This window comes from Sarcophilus harrisii, chromosome 6 (assembly GCF_902635505.1).
Source record: "Sarcophilus harrisii chromosome 6, mSarHar1.11, whole genome shotgun sequence".
Classification (NCBI taxonomy): domain Eukaryota; kingdom Metazoa; phylum Chordata; class Mammalia; order Dasyuromorphia; family Dasyuridae; genus Sarcophilus; species Sarcophilus harrisii.
This window is the reverse complement of record NC_045431.1, coordinates 117,219,580-117,243,039: the sequence shown is the minus strand read 5'-3', so window position 1 is coordinate 117,243,039 and position 23,460 is coordinate 117,219,580. Positions and strand designations below refer to the sequence as shown.

General features: G+C 35.6%; 1 protein-coding gene across 1 annotated transcript in view; it reads left to right on the top strand.

Moving 5' to 3' along the window:
* The window catches only part of ENPP6 (ectonucleotide pyrophosphatase/phosphodiesterase 6), a 160,801-nt gene that overhangs the window by 74,202 nt on the left and 63,139 nt on the right, over positions 1 to 23,460 (top strand). Inside the window, exon 3 of the mRNA XM_031943293.1 lies at positions 12,812 to 12,923. Coding sequence (XP_031799153.1) covers positions 12,812 to 12,923 — 112 coding nt within the window. The remainder of the gene's footprint in view (positions 1 to 12,811; positions 12,924 to 23,460) is intronic.

The following is a 23,460-nucleotide window of genomic DNA, read 5'->3' as shown; positions in this document are numbered from 1 at the left end:
GACATGAAGCATCTGACCCAATTGAACAAAAACAAAGAGAAGCAAATTAAAATAATCCCTGTCCTCAAGGGTTTCCATTCTCCTTTCACAAAGTCTGGGCCTCTGGGCCTTAAATCAGGTCATGTTCATTTTTTGTGATTAGAATTAATAAAGCAGCCTTATATAGGGGATTGAGAGCCTACTTCAGGGTCATGTCCCATGTCTAACTCATACTGGTCTAAGACGCTTAAATTTCAGAAATGGGGCTGACTTACATAAGCAGAGGGAGTTTCCTTATCTGGGAGTCACAAATCACAGTTCTAGTCCCTGGCATATTAGGCCCTTGGAACATAGTAGGTGTCTAATAAATGCTTTTTGGTTGACAAAAAATCAGCTTGGTATCCCGGCTAATGGCTCCCGAGTTCAGATGTAGAGTCACTTACCATTTCCTCTTCTCAGAAGCATTGAGCAACGGACCTTGCATAATTCAGGCCACATTAGTCCTCCATGGCAGTGGTAGAAAGTAGACTTTGCTGGGCACGTTATAAAATAGCTGCCTGGAACCTCAACCTTTCATCTAGATATGACTCTTGCTCACTAGGACTTATCTATCTCACAAGGATCAAATCTGATATTTGTAAACTTAGCATAGTACCCAGCCCACGGTAAGCATTTAGTAAGGCAAGGAGGATGGAAGAGAGTTTATGCATTTTATTTTGTGCCTACTACATGCCAGGCCCATAGTACTTTATAAACAGTTCATTTGACTCTCACAAATGACTTGTCCAAGATCACATAGCCAGTATTGGAGGTCAGACTGAACACACGAGTTTCTGCTTCCAGATCTAGCACTCTATCCACAATATTTTCAAGCAGCCTTTAATAAAAATTGATAAATCTGTAATAAATGTTTGTTCTCCCTGCCACTGAAAATCATTCAAGTGAATACTTGTGTGATCACTCTCTTTTACCAGATTATAAACAACTTGAGGTGAAGGATTCTTTTATTTAACCTTGTGACTTTTTCCTTTCCACCAATAGTCATGTCTCAAACTTAAATATGTTTTCACTGTTGAAATTCATTTCTGTGTGGAAGAATAAATTTTTTTTGGAAAGTTACTTGGAAGTTACAAGGTCAGGATTTTAATTCTGCCTCTGCCTTGTGTGACCCTGGAGAAGCCAACTCTCTGGGTGGCAATTTCTATAACAGTAAAAGGAGGGGGATGGAGTGGTTGACCTTGAAAGACTGACTTATACATTAAATCTTTATTAAAGAGAGGAACATTATTTTTAAAAGTTATTTTAATATTGATTTTGATTTCCAAAAAAGATTGACATATATTAAGCCTTTATCAAAGAGAGGAACACTATTTTTAAAAGTTATTTTTATACTGATTTTGACTTCCAAAAATTTATACACACACACAAATACAAAAGGAGAATTTTATATGAAATATGAATCTCCATATCTATATAGTTTACTTTTTTAAAAAATTGTATATGCTATTTTAAAAAATCCTGTTTGGCTATTCTTCCTTCTGACTTTAATTTTGTTCTCTTCTATACATAAAAAACATTATATTTATTTATTTATTTATTGGCCATCATTAGTTCTATTTTCTCTCTCCCCACTGAAAAACTGAAAGAGAAAACCCCACAACAACAACCAAAAAAGACCAAGAGGAACTTTTTGGACACTTCTATCATAGGCAGTGGGAAGAAGGTGTGAATAATAATTCATATTAACATAGAATTTCAATACAAGCCAGTAGGCCATTCTAAGTAGCTTTAGCTTTAGTCCTACTTTAGCTTCACTTTGCAGGTGAGATGACTAAAGCTCATAGAGATCTGCCGAACTAGCAAACTAGAGAATCAGTTTTGCTCAACACAATTTATGGAATTCATTCAGTTCGTTTACTTCAGTTCAAAGAATAATAGATTTAGATCTTGAATGAAGCTCAGAGACCATCCACCCTATCCCTCTTGTTTTACAGATGAAAAAATTGAAACCCAAGAACATTAAGTGATTTGTCCAACATCTCACGAGTAAAAAACACCAAGATATACTTACTAATTCAAGACATCTGTTCTTTGCACTGGACTTTGCATTTATTAAGCACCTACTATATGCCAGACCCCATCTTAAGCCTTGAAGGAGGATATAAAGATAGAAATGAAAATAGTTCCTGCTCTCAAGGAGCTTTCATTCTACCAGCAAGTGGCAATGCCAGGATTTGAACCCCAGAACACAGTGACAATAAAATAATTACCTGATTTTGAATCATGGGTTATAGCTTATATACAAAGTTTACCCACCATGAAAGGGGTATGTACTTTGGGTGATTTTCCTTATAGTGGGCTGGGGAGGGGAAGCTCTGGGGCTTCACACCATAGGGCTTCGTGATCAACAGCACACCTTTACTCTGGTTAACTGGAGGCTGGTTTTCTGGCAGGAGGAATGTCTCCATGTCCCAGAGCTGTTTATTCCCTGTACAGAGCCAGCTGGTTGGCACAACTCCTCGAGACCTGCCGTCTCCTTGTGCTGGCCTGCTTGATAGGAGCAGATGCCAAGCCTGGCATCTCCTAGGTCTGTGTTTCCCACTAGGTCTTTTTTTATTCCAGGTGAGTTATTTTCAAAGGAGCTTTGGGCATCTTCTCAGATAGACTGAGATACTTCCTGTCCAATTCGTTTTCGATGGCATCCTCTCAGCCTTGTCCCATAAGGAGTTGGCTTTATTTTTCTATAATCTGTAAGACTTATGAAACATATGTTGTGGAAGATTTTCTTCAGGACCAACAGATTCTAAATCCTATGATCCTGTGAGAGGAGAGGGAGAGAAACACAAATAGAGGATAGAGACAAAAGATGGAAAAAGAGAAAATATGAAAATAAAGATGTAATTTTTTCCTCCTTCAAGTTCCCAGATCTCCTGAAATCTACCTACACACCTCTTGAGGGTATTAAGAATCCTTGCCTTAGACTTTTCTAAACTATGTTATATTCAGAGTCAAGAAGGTTTGGGTTCAAATGCAGCTGCAATCACTTACTAGCTCTCTCTGCCTCTATGTTCTCAATATAATAAAAGGATATGACCTCTTATATCCCTTCCATTTCTAAATCTAAGAATTTATTTATTTCTATTTCTTTCTAATTCTAAATATTTATTTATTTCTAAATCTAAATGCTCATGCACACACACACACACACACACACACACACACCCTTCCAAGCAGAGTTAAGACATAACAAGTGTGTGACCTAAGCAAGGTTTGACATGTGCCCACCCAACCCCACTATGTTTGAATATTATGGCCCCTGTGATTAATGGACAGGTGGTCTAGTATGCTGTCATCTTGGAGTAGGAAGACTTCAGCTTCAGTTCTCAGGAGGATGCTTAATATAACCCTGAATATGCTTAAGCATGTTGAACCTTCATTTCCTCATTTATCAAATGAAGGTAATAATATATAATATATTGTTCATTTCACAGGGTTGCTTTGAGGAAAGAGCTTTGTAAACTTTAAAGTGATTTTAAAATGTGTTATTAATATTATTATTATTATTAAGTTCTCAATGGCTGCTATTGTCCCTCACCTTCCCATCACAAGGCCCTTCACCAGAAGGAACATATTTGAGAAATGCCTCCTAGTCCTATGGACTGACTCCAGCCCTGGAGAATGTTCATTCTCCATAATCTAAGGCCATATTTTCCCAGAGGGCGTGTTCCCACAAGTTCCATGGCCACAGATGTGTTTTCCTGAGAAAGGCGACATGTTTTCTAAGAGAGTTAATTGGCTTGAACTGGTTTAATAAGCTCTCTTGAGAGAAGTATTCAACAGTTGCACACCTGTCTCCTATTGCAAAAAAAGTATCTCCTGAGGTTTCAGATTGCATAAGGTGTTAAAGTTGGCAAGGAAGATACCAGAAATACTTGGAAAGAGAGTTCTATGCTCAGGAAGTTTGTTTGGAGAAATATTGTATGGCCCCACTTGGTGGACCAGAGACAGGGCCCTGCTATACAGCTTGGAGTATCAAGAAAACATCAGGATGGAGCAAAGAGACCTTTGTATGGGGAGACAAGATATGACTTCTACTTTTAGTTCTGTCCTTGATAATTAATCTAATAAACTAATACTAATAACCATTCACATTTAAAGAGTGATTAACATTTCCAAGGTACTTTCCAATCTTGTGAACAGATACTATAAATAATATTTCCATAGGAAAAAACTAAGGCACCAATCAGTAGCTAGTAAATATGGAGTTAGAGTTCCAAACCAGCTCTGGACTCCAGGACCAGTGTTAATTCCATAATGGTGCCAAATTCAAACAGAAACAGATATCTGTGGGGTGCGTATGACTTAGAAAAGCATAAATTAACATTATACTGTATTGTCATTTCATATATTTTGTTAAACATTTCCCAATTACATTTTAATGTAGTTTAGTCCTCATTTAAGAGTTTTATGAAGGTCTGGGACCAAGGGGGATGTTTGTGCAACTACAACAAACTGCTCTCAACTAGCTCTAGAATTTCAGACGAATCATAGCCCCTTATGATTTATGAATCATAAATTTATGAATTTATGAAATAAAGAAATTGGAATAAACTCCAAGGTATCTTTTCAATTCTTACGTGCCATCAACAAAGAATGAGAAGATCTTGGCCTTGTAAGCAATCTCAGAGGGCTTCTCTCTTCAAAGTCTAAGTGACGTTAAAACCTTATTCCAAGGTAATTTGTGAGATGCTGATGTCTGGGTCTATAAAACACATATGGTTGAACTCATAACCAGTTTAACTGGGGCAGGGATCTATAAGTCTTTTCTTTTACCATGAATTGACCTTGAGTGACTCAATTTAATGATCCTATATCTGGCGTGTTGTGCTTAAATCTATAATTGGTGTAGCCTTAGAAACTGAATGATGTTCCCAAGCGTTAGTTCATGGTAAGGAACTCAGAAAGGAATTCATGAGTTCTGATTATAATTCTATATACTAGGATTTATCTAAATACTTCAATACCCTTCAGGTTTTATAGACTAATATAGATCTAATGTAGACATTAGGAGAAAAAGAATCTACTATTGAAAGAAACACACACACCCTGATGTCATGAAATAAGAACTCCAGGATGTCAGAAGTAGAAGAAAATTTAAAGAGCATTTAGTCCAGCCTGCTGACTTACTTTTCATAGCAAGAAACTGAGGCCCAGGGAAGCGAAGTCAGTTATTCAAGTCACACAGCTGGTTGGTAGAAGATCTGATTTGAGAGCTCACTTCTAATTACTTCAGACTTAGTCTTTGCTCTGTTCTGAGCTGCTTCTTTAATTCATTTTATTATCACAAATAAAGAAAGGATAATTTATACCCAATTCAACAAAAAGGCCAATGATAAATATTATTGTTATTTTTCTATTTGTACTTCATTTCATAATTGTTGTAAAGATAGGTTAAAACCGAGCTAGAGTTATGGATATATTTTCTTCCTGCAAGTCTTTCCAAGTAACAAAGTTCATGGCCAACAATAGTAATTTCTCACATTTATTTATGACTTAAGCATTTGCAAAGACTTACATGCATTATCTTATCCATTTCATTTTCCTCCCTTCCTAGTCCTGCCCTATAGTTAGCCAGTTCAATACACTGTGATATCCCTGTAATATCCCCACCATCAGCTTTCTATGCTTCTGTTGGAATTGTTGAAAAGTCACGAATGAAATGACAAACTTGAAATATCTGATATCACCTTGGTCTTTACTGTTTCTTCCCTCATTGTCCATTTTAAGCCTTCTCTTCTTAAACCTCCTCCATCATTTCCTCCCCTTTCCTTCTTTGCAGCTGTAGACCTAACATGGATTTCATCTCCCTTATCGGGAAAATAGGGGCCATTAATCATGACTTTCCTTTCCTCCCTATTTTATTGCTCAAACATTCTCAACATTATTCTCCATTTTCTCTTCTTTTGCTCCAGTCTCTGATGAAGAAGTGGCCCTTATCTTTACCAAAGCTGCCCCAATATTTAATGCTTTTGATTCTCTGCCATCTCTTCTGACAGGTTGTTCCTGAAGTTATTCCCCCAACTCTAGTCTCTAATCTCTCTCCCTATATTATTGGCTTTTCACTGCTGCCTATAAACATTCCCTTTTTTTCTAATCACTAAAAAACTTTCAATTTCCTCTGACATCAAAGCTATCATCCTACATTTCTCCTCCCTTGCACAAATTCCTTTACAAAAGAAGCCATCTACATTTATCATCTCCATTTTCTCTCTCCCCACTCACTTCCTGATCTTTTTAAAAAAGTATTTATTCTTTAATTAAGAAATAAAAAGTATTTCCATAACAGAATAGAAAAAAAATCGCACATGAAATTGTAAATATATTATGTACAACCTACTATTGCTTTTAAATATGTAATAAATATAATATAATAATATATAATAAATAAAAAATAAAATAATCATGTAGCTTTTTATTTTTTTCTTTCCTCCCTCAGCCCCTGCCTAGAGATAGCTACCATTAGACACAAATATGTGTATATATATATATATTATATATATATATAATATATATATAAAGTCATTCTATACATACTTCTATTTATCAGTTCTTTGAAGTAGATAGCATCTTTCTTCATAGATTCTTCATAGTTAATTTGGGTTTTTATAACAGTCAAAATGACATAGTTGCTCAAAGTCATTTTTAAAACAATATTGTTGTCATTGTATATAAAGTTCTCTTGGTTCTGCTCATTTCATTCTTCATTATTTCATGCAACTCTATCCATGTTGTTCTAAGATCATTGAATTCAATTCATCATTTGAATTTATCATTTTTTATAGCACTTAGGATTCCATCATGATTATATATAACAATTTATGTGGCTTTAGATATCACCCTTCAACTGAAATTTCTCTCTTCAAGGTTATCAGTGATCTCAGTTGCTAAATATTATAGCCTATAAATTCAGTCCTTATCTTTCTTGACCTTCAATGTATTTGACACCATGAACTACCTCCCCATCCTGGATATTTTCTCCTTCCTAAGTTTTCATGATATCCTTCTATCCTGGGTGAACCTGCCTGACCAATCTTTTTCATTTTCTTTTGTTGGATCATATTATTAGATTTGGTCCAGGTGTCCCTTAAACTTATCAACAGTAAAAACTGCCTAATTGATGGCTATTTTTGAATATTGTATATCTACCAACCCACTGATCTGGATCTTTTTTTTCCCTCTTCATCCTCTTTCTTGGCTATTGTATCAGATTCCATGGATTTAGTTGTCCTTTCTCCATAGATGATTGCCAGATCTATATCTCCTGAACTATAATTCTTTGTCACCAACTGCCTATTTTATAACTCGAACTATCTGTCTCCTAAGTGTCTCAAATTCGATATGCTCCAATATGATAATTTAAAATATACTTCCCAAATGTGCTGGATTTTAAGTGTTTCATAAATCATCACTTAATCAATGGATAATTGAGCATTTGGGTAACTTTTGTGTCAGGTAACTTTCTGTCCTAGGAAAAGTTAATTGAGTTAAGAATTGGATAGAAAATCAATAATAGGGGCAGATATCAATACCTTGTGAATGGAATATGATTTAAGAAGGAAGATAAACAAGAAAAATATTACAAATCTGAATAGAAAACTAAAGAAATTGGATTCAACATAGGGAAAGAAATGAAAAGAAAAAGTAAGGAAAATACTTTCTTTTCAAATACACATGAATTAGTCACAAAGACAGAACATGTTCCATGTCTTAAAACAGTTTTAGATAAATTCATTAAGGCTGTCGTTGTAAATATACTATTTACAGATTATAATGTAAAAAAATAAAAAAATAGAAAAATATCAAAACATGTGGGCTTATATGAAAACTAAAAAAAATTGTTGAATAATGTCTATGTTAATGAACAAATTATAGAAACTATAATAGGTTATATTAAAGATAATGAAAATATTTTAAAATCTATTAAATTTGTGGATTGCAATTAAGGTAGTATTTAAATACAAGTTTATTTCCCTTAATATTGATATTCAACATGCAAGAATAGAAAAAAAAAGATTTCTCAATAAAGAAATTAGAAAATGAACAAATTACTATAACAAAACAAAACACAAAGAAGGAAATTATTTAAATGAAGGTTAAATCAGCAAAAAAACAATAAACCAAAATTGAATAAGTAAGAAGAAAAAAAGTTGCTTTGAAAAAGATTAATAAAATTAATCATTAGCAAATTTAATATAGAAAAAGAGGGAGAAGAAAACCAAAATCAGAATTGAAAAGAGAAATGTTTGTCATGATATTTTTTTAAAACATCAAAAACATTCTTGACTTTGATTCCTGGGAATTTCCTAGAACATCTCTAGAATATTTAGAAAAGTAAAGATTAGAAAAACCAGCTAGATAACATAGCAGGTAGAGAGATGGGTCTGGAATCAGAAAGATCTGAGTTGCTAGTTGTGTGCCAAGTCATTTTATCTCGGATTCCTCAACTGCAAGCCAGAGGGGATAATAATAGCATCAGTTTTACAGATTATTTTGAGGATCAAATGATATATTTATAAAATATATATAGCAGTCACTGACACAGTAAGCACTATGTAAATGCTAGCTATTATAATTAACCAATTTGTTTTCATCAAGGACAAGTTGTGGGAGATTACATTTATTTCCTTTTTTGACAGAGTTGCTAAACTGGTTTGTCAGAGAAATCTGGACAGAATTTATTACCAAAGTATTTGATAAAATTTCTCATGTTATACTTATAGGAAAAATGGAGAGATACAGGCTAGACCATTATATAAATAGATAGATTTTAATTGTATGATCAGAATCAAAGCATAATTTTCAAAGGCTCTGTATCACTTTGGAAGGGAGTCTCCAAGGACTGCCCCAGGGCTATGCTTAATTAAAAACTTTTAACATTTTTATAAGTGACTTTGATTAAGGTCAGCAGTTGCATCTTTATTAAATTTGCAGATGACACAAAATTATGAAGAAGTAGCAAATGTGGGATTAAAGAGTTAAAATCCAAAAGAAACAAACAAACAAAAGCAAATCCTGGCCTGAATCTAATAAAATGAAATAAATTCGAGATAAATTTAAAGTTTTAAATTTATGTATAAAAAGTGAATTTTACAAGGTTGAGATAGAGAAGGCATACTTGCATAGTTTATAGGATGTTTTTAAGGATTTCAAGCTCTGTATGCATCAGCATTGTGAAATAGGAACCAAAACTGCTAATGCATTCTTGAATTGTATAAATTGAAGCCTCGAGGGGGTGGGGCTAAGGCTGGAACTAAGATGGCAAAGAAAAGGCAAGGACTCCCTAAGTTTTCCCAAATTCCCCCCTGAAAACTTTTAAATAATTCCTTGAAACATATTCTGGGATGGCAGAACTCACAAAGGACAGGGTGAGACAATTTTCCATCTCAAGACAACTTAGAAAATCAGAAAGGTCTATCACATCGGGATCTTGTGCAGAATACTCCAGTGCTGGTCATACTCCAGCAAACCAGCAGCAAGCCTTGAAAGTGACCAAATCAGCCATAGCAACGATGGCCTCCAGAGCTCTTTGGCTTTAGATAGTAAAGCAATTTGAACAGCTAGTCAGGAGATAACAAGGGAACCTTTAGTAGGATTCTGTTGCATTGCCCATGAGCAGATCTTGGGTCACAGTCTCAGAGCTTGCAATTATAGTAGCATGAAGTCCCATGGTAGCAAACAGTGTTTCCAGAGCAGAAGCCAGGAGAGTAATAAACACACTTTTCCTTAGATCATATCATCTTGTAAGATTACCAACTCCTAAAACTAGCTCTGAAAAAAAGCTGCACAAAAAATTTGAAACTTGGGACAGTGTTTCCCTCTACCCCAGGAAAAGAACTTAACTTTAATATGAAATTAAAAGTTAAGAAGTGGAAAAATGAGCAAAAAAGCCCAATAAGCAAAAATCCCAACCATAGGAAAGTTACTATGGTGATAGGGAAGATCAAAATATAAGCTCAGAAGAAAACAACAATGTTTTGACTGCTCTATCCAAGGCTTCAGAGAAAAATGTGAACTGGTCTCCTTCCCAAAATAATGCAGAAGGACCCCCCCAAAAGAACTTTAAAAAATAAATGAGAGTCAGAGGAAAAATTGAGAAAAGAATTGATAATAATGCAAGAAAATCATGAAAAAAATCAACAGCTCAGTAAAGAAGGCACCAAAAAATAAATTCTGAAGAAATGAATACCTTAAAAAATAGAATAAACCAAATGCTAATGTACTTCTTTTTTGGACTATCTGAAAGTCATGATAAGAAAAGGAAGCTGAACATCATATTTCAAGAAATTATCAAGGAAAACTGCTCCAGTATTCTAGAACCAGAGAGAAAAATAGAAATGGAAAGAATCCATCAATTATCTACTGAAAGAGCTTAGACCCAGCAATACCATTATAGTGTTTGTATTCCAAAAAAGATTAAAAAAACAAAGAAAAGAATCTATATATACAAAAATATTTATAGCAGCTCTTTTAATGGTGATGCTTTTTATTTTCAAAGCATATGCATGGATAATTTTTCAACACTGACTCACAAAACCTTGTGTTCCAAAATTTCCCCTCCTTCTTCCCCCCACCCCTCCCCTAGATGGCAAGTAGTCCAATTAAACATGTTAAGATATATGTTAAATCCAATATATGCATACATATTTATGCAATTATCTTGCTGCAGAAGAAAAATCAGATCAAAAAGAAAAAAAATGATAAAGAAAACAAAATATAAGCAAACAACAGAGAAAGTGAGAATGCTATGTTGTGATCCACTCAGTTCCTACAGTCCTCTCTCTGGGTATAGATGGCTCTCTTCATCACAAGATCATTGGAACTGGCCTCAATCATCTTGTTGTTGGAAAGAGTCCCGTGCATCAGAATTGATCATCATATAATCTTGTTGTTGCCATGTACAGTGATCTCCTGGTTCTGCTGATTTCACGTAGAATCATTAGTGTAAATATCTTCAGGCCTCTCTAAAATCATTCTGCTGATCATTTCTTAAAGAACAATAACATTCCATAACATTTATATACCACACTTTGTTCAGCTATTCTCAAAATGATGGGCATTCACTCAGTTTCCAGTTTCTGGCTACTACAAAAAAGGATGCCACAAACATTTTTGCACATGTAGGTCCCTTTCCCTCCTTTATGATCTCTTTAGGCTATAAGGAAGCCCAGTAGAAACATTGCTGGGTCAAAATAACTTTTTGAGCATAGTTCCAAATTGCTCTACAGAATGGCTGGATCCATTCACAATTCCACCAACAACGTGTAAGTGTTCCAGTTTTCCCACATCCCCTCCAACATTCATTTTTATCTTTTCCTGTCATCTTAGCCAATCTGAGACGTGTGTAGTAGTAGTATCTCAGAATTGTCATAATTTGAATTTCTCTGATCAAAGTGATTTAGAGCACCATTTATCAATTGGAGAATGGCTCAAATTCTTATAAATTTTAGTCAATTCTCTCTATATTTTTAGAAATGTGGCCTTTATCACAATCCTTAAATGTAAAAAAAATGTTTCCCTTCTAATCTTGTCTGCATTTATTTTGTTTGTACAAAAACTTTTTAACTTAATATAATCAAAATTATCTATTTGGTGTTCAGTAATGAGTTCCAATTCTTCTTTGGTCATAAATTCCTTCCTTCATGGAATATAATTTTGATGGAATACTCTTGTATTATAAGAAATGATGAATAGAAATGTCTCAGGAAAAACTTGAAAAGACTTGTATGGGCTGATGTGAAATGAAATGAAATGAGTAGAACTAGAACATTGTACATAGTGACAACAATATTACATGATCAACTGTGAATGACTTGGCTATTCTCAGAAATTCAATGATCCAAAAAAATTCTGAAGTATTTATGATGAAAAATTCCATCCATTCCCAAAGGAAGAAATAATTAAGTCATCTGAATTTAAATCAAAGAATAGGTTTTTATTTTTACTTCTTTTTTCCTGTTTCTGGTCTGTTTTCTTTTACAACATGATAAAAATGGAAATATGTTTTGTATGACTGCATATGTATAACCTATATCAAATTGCTTGCCTTCTCAATGAGGGTAGATGAGAAGGATGGAGGGAGAAAATCTGAAATTAAAAATATAAAAGAATGTTAGGAATTGTTTGTCTATGTGATTGGTGAAAATAAAATACTAAACAATTTTTTTTAATTAAGAGAAGCCTACCCTGTTAATAATAAAAACCTGCTTTCTCACTCCAATCAGTGACACCAACATGGCCTCTATATCTTTTTACCAATCATTCTTGAAGATGCTAGGGGTGGAAGGATTATTAAACCCCTCTTTTTACATACATACACACACACACACACACACACACACACACACACCCCATTCCAATAGCTAGTAAGATCAATAATAAAAAATGACAACATTGCCAAGTAGGTTCCTAAATACTGGATATTATCCTAAAACAGAGTTATATGAAGAATTAATGGGAGGGTATCCTAGTATAATATTCTTTTATAATATCCTGCTCCTTCCTGGTTTTGTTGTTTTTTGGAGGCAATTGGGGTTAAGTGATTTACTTGCCAAAGGGACACACAATTATTAAGTGAAGTTGGATTTGAACTCAAGTCCTCCTGATTGCAGAACCAGTGCTCTATCCACTGCTCTATCTGCCCCCTGCCTCTTCATTTTGAGAAAATTAATGTGGTTTTAATTTTAAGGTAGTCATAGCCCTTGCTAAATACTCATCCAGCTGACTCATACAGAGTTAAAGAAAGTAATCATGCGTTATTTTTTTTCCTTCTTAGGCTGTGAGGTTGAAATCCTTGGTGTCAGACCTTCTTACTGTCTAGAATATAAAAATGTCCCAACGGATACCGATTTCGCCAATGCAGTCAGTAATGCTCTTGACTCTTTCAAGTAAGTGCCCCCAATTCTAAGCTACACCTTATTTTCAGCACCACAATGAAACAAGCTCAGTATAAGATTGAAGATTGTATAGTCATAGAGTTGTCTTGGAGAAGGCAGTGAACCCTTGAGGTCAACAAGCATTTATTAAGCACCTATCATGTGCCCTGCACTGTGCTAAATGCTAGTAATAGGAAACAAGACAAAACAAAAATCTCTTCACTTGAAGAGCTTTGTAGTTTCGTGAGACACATGACTTGCAAATGTTATGTACAAATATGATATATTCAGGATAAATTAGAAATAATCTCAGAGGAAGGTCCTGAGATTGTGGAACCAAAAGGATTGGAAAGGCTTCTTCTTGAAATAGGTGAGACTTTAAATGAGACATCTTTTTTATCTCAATTCCAATGCCTTCTCTCTGTTAGTTATTTCCTATTTATTCTTTATATTGTTTGTTCTGTATGTTTTATTTGCTTATTGTCCCTTCCCCAACCATCAGATTGTAAATTCCTCTTTTGCCTTTTTGGTATCTCCAGCAATTAGAAGAGTGTCTAGCACCTAAACGCCTAAAGTTTATTAATGACTTGATTGACTGATTCACTTGAAGGAAGTCAGGGAAATCAGGAGGCAGAGATGAAAGCTTAAAGTAACTGCTATTCCTGTAAATAAATGTGGACATATAGATCAGGATGGCCTTTGCAAAGGCCATCCAAATTCACGTAAGATTATATAGATAGACAAGGTGGAGAATTGGGAGAAAGATAGATAAGGATGATGGGTGCCTGAATTTCCTCATATATATATCATAAGAAAGAATGTAAAGCAGGGATCCTGAACAGTTAATTCTCTTCCTGTGCCTACAATTGCCTCTTCTAACCTTGCCATGGTTATTGGGAAATTATTAGAAAACTGTCACAGAATCAAAGTGAAAACAAGAGGTTTTCTTATCGATTCCTAGTCTCAGATTGTGAAGATAACCCAACTCTGAACCCAGAGGTTCATCACTATACCTGGTGAAGTAGGGTTCCAAGTTTCTAAGGGGAAGCCAAGCATTACACTAAAAGACCATTCATTAAAGTCCTTCTCTGAGGCCTTTTGGTAGTATGGTAGTATGACCCTGGAACTTTGATAGTAGAGCAAAAGCCCTGGCAGATTCTACCAAGATTGAAGGGCTTCAGGTGCTGGTACAGGTACCAGACCATGTGTCCATCATCTAGATGACTGGATAAATTCAAAAACTTTCATTGCCAGAATGTGGTCACTAGATAGAGGACACTTTTTACTATAGCCATTTACCAGCTGATGGAGTAATCATAAGCCTTATTTTGGGAGGATCTGTCAAAACTGAGAGCAAGGCACTAAGCAGAACCAGCAAGAGAGATGAAGTTAGCAACTTCTTGAGACCTTTGACCATATCAACCATATGGCCACAAATGAGATCATCTGGGATGCAACAGCAGCACGATATTTAACAAATTTCTACTAACAGCTACCAAATCCTAGAAAAGTCCAATGGTCTCAAAGACTCTCTTTAAATGTGCAGTTTATGCTTCTATCTCCCTTGGCTCAGCGTGCACTCTTCTTGTTAAAATAATGTGATCTTCATGATTGAACAAAATGTTGGCTTCAGAGACTCTTGCCCATTGATAGTTTTGGAACAGCTTCCTCTGGCCAATTTCCTTGTGTTTCTCCATTGTCTATCCTAAGATGGTAAGGTCCTTCAACCACATTTTCAGGTAGTTTCTGTCTCTAACCTTCCTTTTCCAAAAACTTTTGAAGAGTGACAGGTATATGCAGGCAAATTAGTAGAATACAAGTGGGGAGATAATAGCTGAAATATTCTCCTCTGCCTTAAAAATCTGATAGTACGTCTTCTATCAGTTCATTATTTAAAATCATTGAATGTAATGTGGACAGCCCAAAGCTTCTTAAACCCCTGGCATATTGAATTGTGCACTTAAGATTTCTTGTTCAAAGTGCAATATCTGCAGGGAATAGGGAAGGAAACTAAGAATTAGGCACCTACTATATGCTTTATATATTAATGACTTTCTTTTAAAATCCTACATAGGATATATAGATATTCAAGTTTTGCTCTCTAGGTATCACATCCCAGATCTCTTGTAGTGTTCTGCTAATGCCTCAAATAGACTGAAAATGGCCCATCAGTGCTGGTACTCCAGAAATTTTTATTATATCTGCACCTTTCAAAGCCAAAGCATCCACATTCCTGGTGACAACAACTTCCATAATGACCTTAATATTCATGGTTATATTGACATGTCAATTGACATTGACAATACAGCCCAAATATGGATGATTCTTCTTTCCTACAGAGCCTTGAACTTTTCATAGGCTTTAAAATTTTACTTGAATATCTATTACTGGAATATAATCGATTTTTGAGATCCACTGTCTAGCATAGTAGGACAGGACACTTTACATCTTTGACCTTCAGAATCATTTTTGTATGAAAGCCTGGAGTCCTGATAATATAAAGAAACCACTAGTGATAGTGCCAGGCTTCTCATTATCTTCAGGGTCCCCACCATCTCTGTCCCTAACCCAGTTCTCATTTCTCAAAGCAAATCTAGTGGACACCACCTTCTGCTAAACCAGATCTCCATGATCTTTCCAAACGCAACCCAGCATGCCCTTGTTCATCCAGACTGTAGACTAGAGAAAATAGCTCTATCTCTTTCCCAGTCCTCTGCTGATGGTATTCTTATGTGACTCTTACGGCCAAAAGATCTTCTCATCTTTTGATTTTCCTGATGTAATGGTTTTTGCATTATAGACTTTACTTTGCAATATGATATAAATGAATTTGCTAAACTCTAAGGTGCTATATAAATATAAATTATGATTTTTATTATATTTTAATGCCAGAAAATTCTACTCTTTATGATTCATAGGCAGGAATATTGGACTTAGCATTAGGAGAAAAATGGATTCTAATCCTACATCTTAGTAGTGACTAGTTGTATGAATTTGAACAAATCACTTAAACTCTCTTTAGTCTCCGTTTCTCTCATCTGTAAAATGGGGATTATAATACCTATATTACTTTCTGTTCGGAGTTGTTTCAAGTATCAATTGATATGGTTATGTAATATATTTTGCAAATCTTAAAGCACTATTAGGAATATAATAACATCAATGTTTATATTTAGTGATAAATCAGATTATAAAGGTTTTAATAAAAGCTCAAAATCCTTTGTGGGTAATAATGTTGATGCTGATGATAATTGTTCACATTAGTGTGGAATTTTAAGTTTTATAAAGTGCTTTTCTTAAAGCACCGTAAGTGATGGATTGGGCAAGTTATTATTATCTCTATTATCTACACATATGAGGTTCAGAGGAGCATAGATAGAATCAAAACACAATTCCAGAAGCTTCTGGGTCCCAAGATCAATTTTTTTCCACTCATTACATAGTAAACACAATTTTCAAATGTATTGGGACACATTTTCAAGCCTGGACTTGGGCACAAGTATGACTCATTTCAGTTCACCATTGACAGGTTCATCTGCTGATCCAAGAATCAAGTTAGGCAACAAGGCAAGGAAACAGCCATTATTATGTGATTGCTATGTTCCAGGAACCATGCTAAGCTCTGGAATTATAAATATAAGTAAAAAGAGAGGCAGTTCCTTGTCTTTAAGGAACTCCTAATGGCAGTTAAATGTTATATCATAGAATAAAGGACTTGGCATTAAGAAGACATTCTAGCAACAACAAGATCATAAGATGATCAATTCTGATGGACATGGCTCTCCTCTACAATGAGATGATTCGAACCAGTTCCAATGATCTTGTGATGAAGAGAGACCAGAGGACTTTGGAAACTGAGTGTGGACCATAACATAGCATTCTCACTCTTTTTGTTGTTGTTTGCTTGCATTTATTTTCTTTCTCATTTTTTCCAGTTTGATTTTTCTTGTGCAGCAAGATAATTATATAAATATGTATGCATGGGTTGGTTTTAACATATATTTATACCATGTTTAACATATATTGGACTACTTGCCATCTAGGGGAGGGGATGGGGGGAAAGGAGAAAACTGGAACACAAGGTTCTGCAAGGTAATGTCAAAGAATTATCCATGCATATGTTTTGAAAAATAAAAAGCTTTAATTTTTAAAAAAGACATGAAATCAAATCCTGCTGTACTTAATTGTAGGATGGTGGGAAAGTAATTTTATATCTCTTAACCTCAGCTTCTTCATCTGAAAAATGAGGAAATTTAGAATCTCTGTGTAGAACAGCAAGACACTCTGCACCCTTATCTTCATAGTCATTCCTGAATGAGGAGCTAAGTCCCTACTAATAATAGTAAATACTTCACAGAGCTATTTGAGAATCTAATGGAAATACTATATATATGTATGTATATATATACACACATATATGTAGCATTTTGCAAGCCTTAAAACAATCTCTCCATCTCTCTCTCTCTATATATATATATATTTACATATATCTATATCTACATTGTCATCTATCTCTTATCTATCTGTATTTGTGTCTTCATCTATATCTATACTTTATCTCATATCAATCTGTGTTTATATATTTATATCTGTAGCTATACTTTATCTTATATCTATCTATATCTACATTCCCATCCATATGTGTATTTCATATCTACATCTATCTCATGTCATCTATCTGTATCTCTATCTCATATCAATCTACTTTTATATCTATATCTCACCTCTAGTTAGAAAAAGACAACTCACAAAAAGAGGCTAAAAAGAATGAGAAGGAGATAAAGACATCTGATTCTGTGAAATAGTTTTAAAGTCAGAAAGTCAAGAGTAGAATTAGGAGGGACATGAAGTTTGGCTAGCCTGGATTTCTCAATAAAATGGAGGCAACAAGTCAGGAATGTGCTGGCAAAAATTTTAGCAATCTCTACTTTAAGAAGGAAAATGGACCCACAACACACTTTTAAGTTTAAAATGAATTTTAAAAAACTTCTCCATTACTTTCTTAAATCCAGACAATCAATAAAACAATAAATGTAATAGCGTTTGAAAATTTCTGAGGTAAATGCTCTCACTGAAAATTTAGCAATTATTGTGAACTGACATGCTACTGTGTCAGAGGGAATTTATGAGTGGGAAAAATTGGCAGAGAACTATTCCAGAGTGAAGGCCCAAAGTATGGTTGGATGCTCCACAGTGAGGAGGACCCCGGTTCTTAGGTAATTTCCAGGAGGAGAGAATAATAGATCCATGGTTTTTGAAATCCATGAATTAGGAGCTGAGTCAGGAGAGGAAAGATTAGGTATGAAATTGTTTTTAAAATGTTAAAATGAAAAATTTGTATACAATCACATAACTAATCAATGATATTTTTGAGGTCTCTGGACTCCAACTCCAGTGTCTTTTCCATCATACCAGATTGCCTCTCTTAGGTAACAAAATGAAAAATGGAAGACAAACTTTTTTTTCTATAACACATGGCAAAATCCATAAAAGTCACAAAAGAACTGTTCTTTTCCTTGACTAAAACATACTCTGAAAACCATACATGATGAACTGGAATATCACATTTCAACCTGTTCATGAAAACTGAGCAGAATGAACAATGAATATGCTTAATTGTGAAGACTGAGTTAGCACCTTGGATACCTTAGAATCAGCTGGAGTCAGGACAAGCAAAAGTCCTTGGTCTTTAGGGGTAGAAGTGAATTGGATGGATGCAGAATCTCCCCGACCTCTCCTCTTCGTCTCCCTCCTAGACTCTGGCTAGTCTTACTCTACCCCCTAATCCCTCCTACAATTCTCTGTATACACCAATTATGGAGCCAGCACAGAATAATGGGAAGGGCCATTTTCCAAACATATGCTAATAGAATATTGTCCAATCGGTAGTTAGCCTTAAGTTCTTGGTTGTCCGTTCTTAATGCATCAACTCAAGAGTTTCAGCCCTTTACACCTAATTGTAGTTTGAACTCTGTCTCCAAACAATGATGCTTTACAACACACCAGTGATACCTGTCTCTGAGCCAAGTCTGACATTTTGAAGTAGTTCCCATCAAAATGCCCCCATGTCAGAGTACCATAACTATTGAATGTCAAGCTCTAACCTACGACTTCTGCCCTTGGTGCTATTTTAAGTTAATAGGGATAGGCAGAAAAGCTATTCTCAGCTACACAGCTGTCACAGACCTTTTGGCACAAGATATTATTTCTCAAATCTTTCAGTATTTTCTGTGCCCAAGACCTCAGATAGCTCATAGACCATCCAGGTATGAAAGACTTTACTAAGGAAAAGACCATTCAGAGAAAAGTATAAATTCAGTCAGACAAGAGAAGCTACCCAGGAATATTAGACCTCTTACTGCTGTTTTATTTTGCTACAGAGATACCTCACCTGGTTCCTTTTCTTTCCATCTGTTAATACAAATCATCAGCAGTTAGGCGGTATAATGGTTGAGAGTACCAGGTTTTGAGTCTGGAAGATCTGAGTTAAAACGCTGCCTTAGATGCTTAATAGCTGTTGACCCTGGGCAAATTACTTAACTCATTTTGCCTCAGTTTCTTCTTCTTTAAAATGAGCTGGAGAAGGAAATGGCAAATCATTCTAGTATCTTTGTCAAGAAAGCTCCAAATGGGGGCACAAAGAATGAGGAATGACTGAACAACAATGAAAAAACACAACCATCAGCTTTGCAGTCACAATAAAATGTATAGTTTAAGAATCCAAGCCCAGGGATTTTGGGTATTTATGTGTATATCCCATTTTACTGTGGGAGAGAATGTATACACATTAAGATTGTTGCTCAACTTCCCTGTCTCTCTAAGATTGCAATATGGGAGCTCATCAGTCCAGTGGATAGAGCATCATGTCAAGACCTGAGTTCAAACTGGCCTCAGATACTTAATAGCTATGTGACCTTGAGCAGGCCATTTAACCCTATTTATTTCAGTAGCTCATCTGCTTTTTTTTAATGAGCTGGAGAAGGAAATGATAAACCATTCCAGTAGCCTAAGATGGGATCACAGAAAGTCTGACACAATTGAAAAACAAAAATCCTCTGGGTTGGACCCTGATCATCTTCTATCAGGTGAGGATTTTCCCACCGGTGAAAGATTGGTATATAATTAGTAATTATTAAAAGCTCTTCTACTGATTCATTCCCTCAGCCCTACCACACCAGCAGGTGAGGGCTGCCCCAACTGTATATAACTGTAATATTGGCCTGACTACAGGTGTGTAGTAGAAGTCTTAACCACTTCACAAGAACCACTGCTGCATCTAAGTCTCTCTGACTTTGAGGGGGCAGGTCTTGACTAACGGGGACGGTTCTGGGATGCTGTCCATCTTTCTTCCAGGGAAGCCTTTCTTCTTCAAGCCCCATGTCATAGCTTTGGAGCAGTGGGAACAGCTGCTGACCTGCCTGCCAGCTTAAACATGGCAGCTAGAGATGGGGTGCCTCCCGTGAAGACAGATCATCTGGTATCTCTAAGAGAAAGAAAGAAAAGTTAGAGTCAGATAACATTTCCCAAAAAGTGAAATGTGGGTATCATGTGCAAGGCATTATAGGTCACCAGTACTGTTTTTCTGACATATCCACCCTCCAAGTTAGCAATGATCCCAGTAATAGCACCTCTGTATATGAAGGATAGTGATTTTGACTCAGAAATAGACACCTATGCAGGGCTAAAACTCAGAGGAAACAGGAAGAAGTATCATTCTATGCTTTCTGTGGGAGTTCTTAACTTGGAGTACATGAATTTTAAGTTTATATGCTTAATTGAGTGAGTTTGCAGCTTCAGGTGTTTTTTACCTCCATGACTTTGTCCCAGTTTGTTGTTGTGTGTATGAGTTTGCAATAGTCTCTCGAAGCTTTCTCTGGCTTTTGCAGACTGAGATGGTCAGGCTAATCAAGATCACTGGTGTCTGGGAATGTTCGGGTGCTGTGTTCTCTGGGTCTGCTTTCCATCACTGCCACTAGAAAGTGATTGGAAGCAGCTGGTCCCAGGCTGCTGGCTGAGTTCCACCCTTGGCTTCCTTCAACAGCTGTTCCCTGTATTGTTGTGTCCCTCTATGGGGGCACAGCCTACCTTCTTCCCACAGCTGTTCTGCCCAAGTCATTGACAAAAAGATCTCTCTCCTCTTCACAAATAAGGTGAGTGATAGGTTTGGTGGAGTGAGTTGTTTCATTATTGAGGCTATATAACTAATGAAGAATGTCTCAGCTTTTCCAAGAATAAGACCCCACATCTTATTAGCCTCATTTGTCATATAAAAAGGGTCAGTCAAGATTATGTCCAAGGCTCTTTTACTCTCTAAGTTTCTGAGGAGCCATATTCTATCAGGGCAACTAGGTGATGTAGTTGGAAAGAGCACTTGACCTAAATCTGGAAGATTCATCTTCATGAGTTCAAATCCAGCCTCAGACACTTACTATATGATTCTGGGCAAATCACTTCATCATCTGCCTCAATTTCCTCATCTGTAAAATGAGCTGGAGAAGTAATTAGCAAATCACTCCAGTATCTTTGCCAAGAAAACCTCAAATAGGGTCACAAAGAGTCAGACATGACTAAAAAGATTGAACAACAATGATCGTATCCTTCTCTGTATTCTAGGATGTCAGGAGAATTGGCAGTAAGTGTTCCAGAGAGAAGAGAAAATATCATGAGAACTAGAAGTGAATTTGAATTCTGGCTTTGTCTCTTGCCATTGATCTTTTGCTGTCACTACACTTTTAGATTTCACCCTCTCTATTTGTAAAATGAGAATGCTAGACTAAATTATTTCTAAAGACCCTTTTTATGAGCTTTTGTATTCCACACATGATTCTGGCTATTTGTTTACACATAGGTCCAACACCATTCTGGTTTCACAAGGTAGGATAGAGTGTGGAAACAGTACTGATCTGGCAGTCAGGAGAATAGGGTCCTAATCCCAAATCTGCCCCTCTTCCAGCTGGTGACTTTAAGCAAGTCACTTAACTTTCTAAGTCTGTTTCCTCATTTCTGTAGCTTTGGATAATAACAAGTACAAAATTACCAACCTCATAAGTTTATTGTAAGAAAAGTGTTCATAGAAATGAGTTGTTATTACACTTATTATTTTATGCATGAACTATGTAATTCGAGAGGCACCATGGAGTTCTGCATGTCAAAGCATATTTTTCCCCCCCTGCCTGCTGCAGACATATGGTGCTTGAGAAGGGAAAGGCAGCCTCTCCATTACCACATTAGTGGAGATTACTTTATCATATTTAGTCAATATCATAATTCTATGACCTTGGTTGGTAATAATAATAATAACAACAACAACTCACATATATATAATTCTATTGAGCTTAAATGAATATCTCTGTTAACTTATATGTTCCTAATTCTTCCACCAAGTCCAATTGAATAAACCTAAATCTTTCTTCTGCACAATAATCCTTCAGGTGCTTAAAAATAGCTCTCATGCATTCCAACCTCCTCTCAAGTCTCCTTTTCTCTAGACTAAACATCCTGGCCTTTATGGGATATGTATTCAAGGCCCTTTTCCCAGGAGTATGCTGGTAAATATTTAACAACCAGCTCTCAAAAAAAAAAAAACACACACACACAGGACACACATTTAAGTTTAAGTTGCATTAACATTTTGCCCATCCCTTTTAAAAATCTAGACAGTCAACAAAACAATAAATCAAGCCCTGATTTGAGGTATTTTTTAATTTCTGAAGTGTAAATGCTCACAATGAAAATTTAATAATCATCTCTCAAGAACCAGAACCGGATCCCGGACACACTGTCGCCATCCTGTAGCTAGCCAATGATTTAATTCATAAAATGTGGAATTTAAAATTAATCATAATAGTATAGATGTGGTAGACCAGGGCATCTTAGGACACTATAACTCATATAGTGGTACCAGCTGTGACATTCATTATCTTTCTTGGTTGCCATGTATTTATATTGAACAAATAACACATAAAATACTGCCCCCCCACAATTGTTTTTAGTTGTTCAGTTTTCATGTTGTTTAACTATATCTTCTTCATCTTGTACTCATAAAGGTGATTTTAAAAACCTCTACATTAAAACTTTGCAGTTGTCCTCATTCGATATCATATATTGGAGTCAACCCAGTGTTCTAGTCTATCAAGGTATTTTTAGATTCTGACTCCATCATTCAGTAAGACAACTATCTCATCCACCTTTGGCATGCAATCTAGAACACTATCCAAATAATTGACTACAATATTAGATAGTATACTCCCTGGGGAACTTTCCTGGGTACTGCCTTTCACAGATATAGTCAACCCTTAAGACAGTTCTTTGGATCGATACTTTCAATCAGTTCTGAATCCTGAACTATCCTGAACCAGTTTAGTCCACATTTAGTCTACATCTCTTCAACCTATCCATAAGAAAAGCAGGAAGATTTGGTGAAATTCTTTGCTAAGCTCAAGATAAACTAATTCTCTCTTTCTGTCTCTGTCTCTCTGTGTGTCTCTCTCTCCTTCCCTCCATAAATATGTGTGTATACATATATATATGTATATATATTATTTTTGTT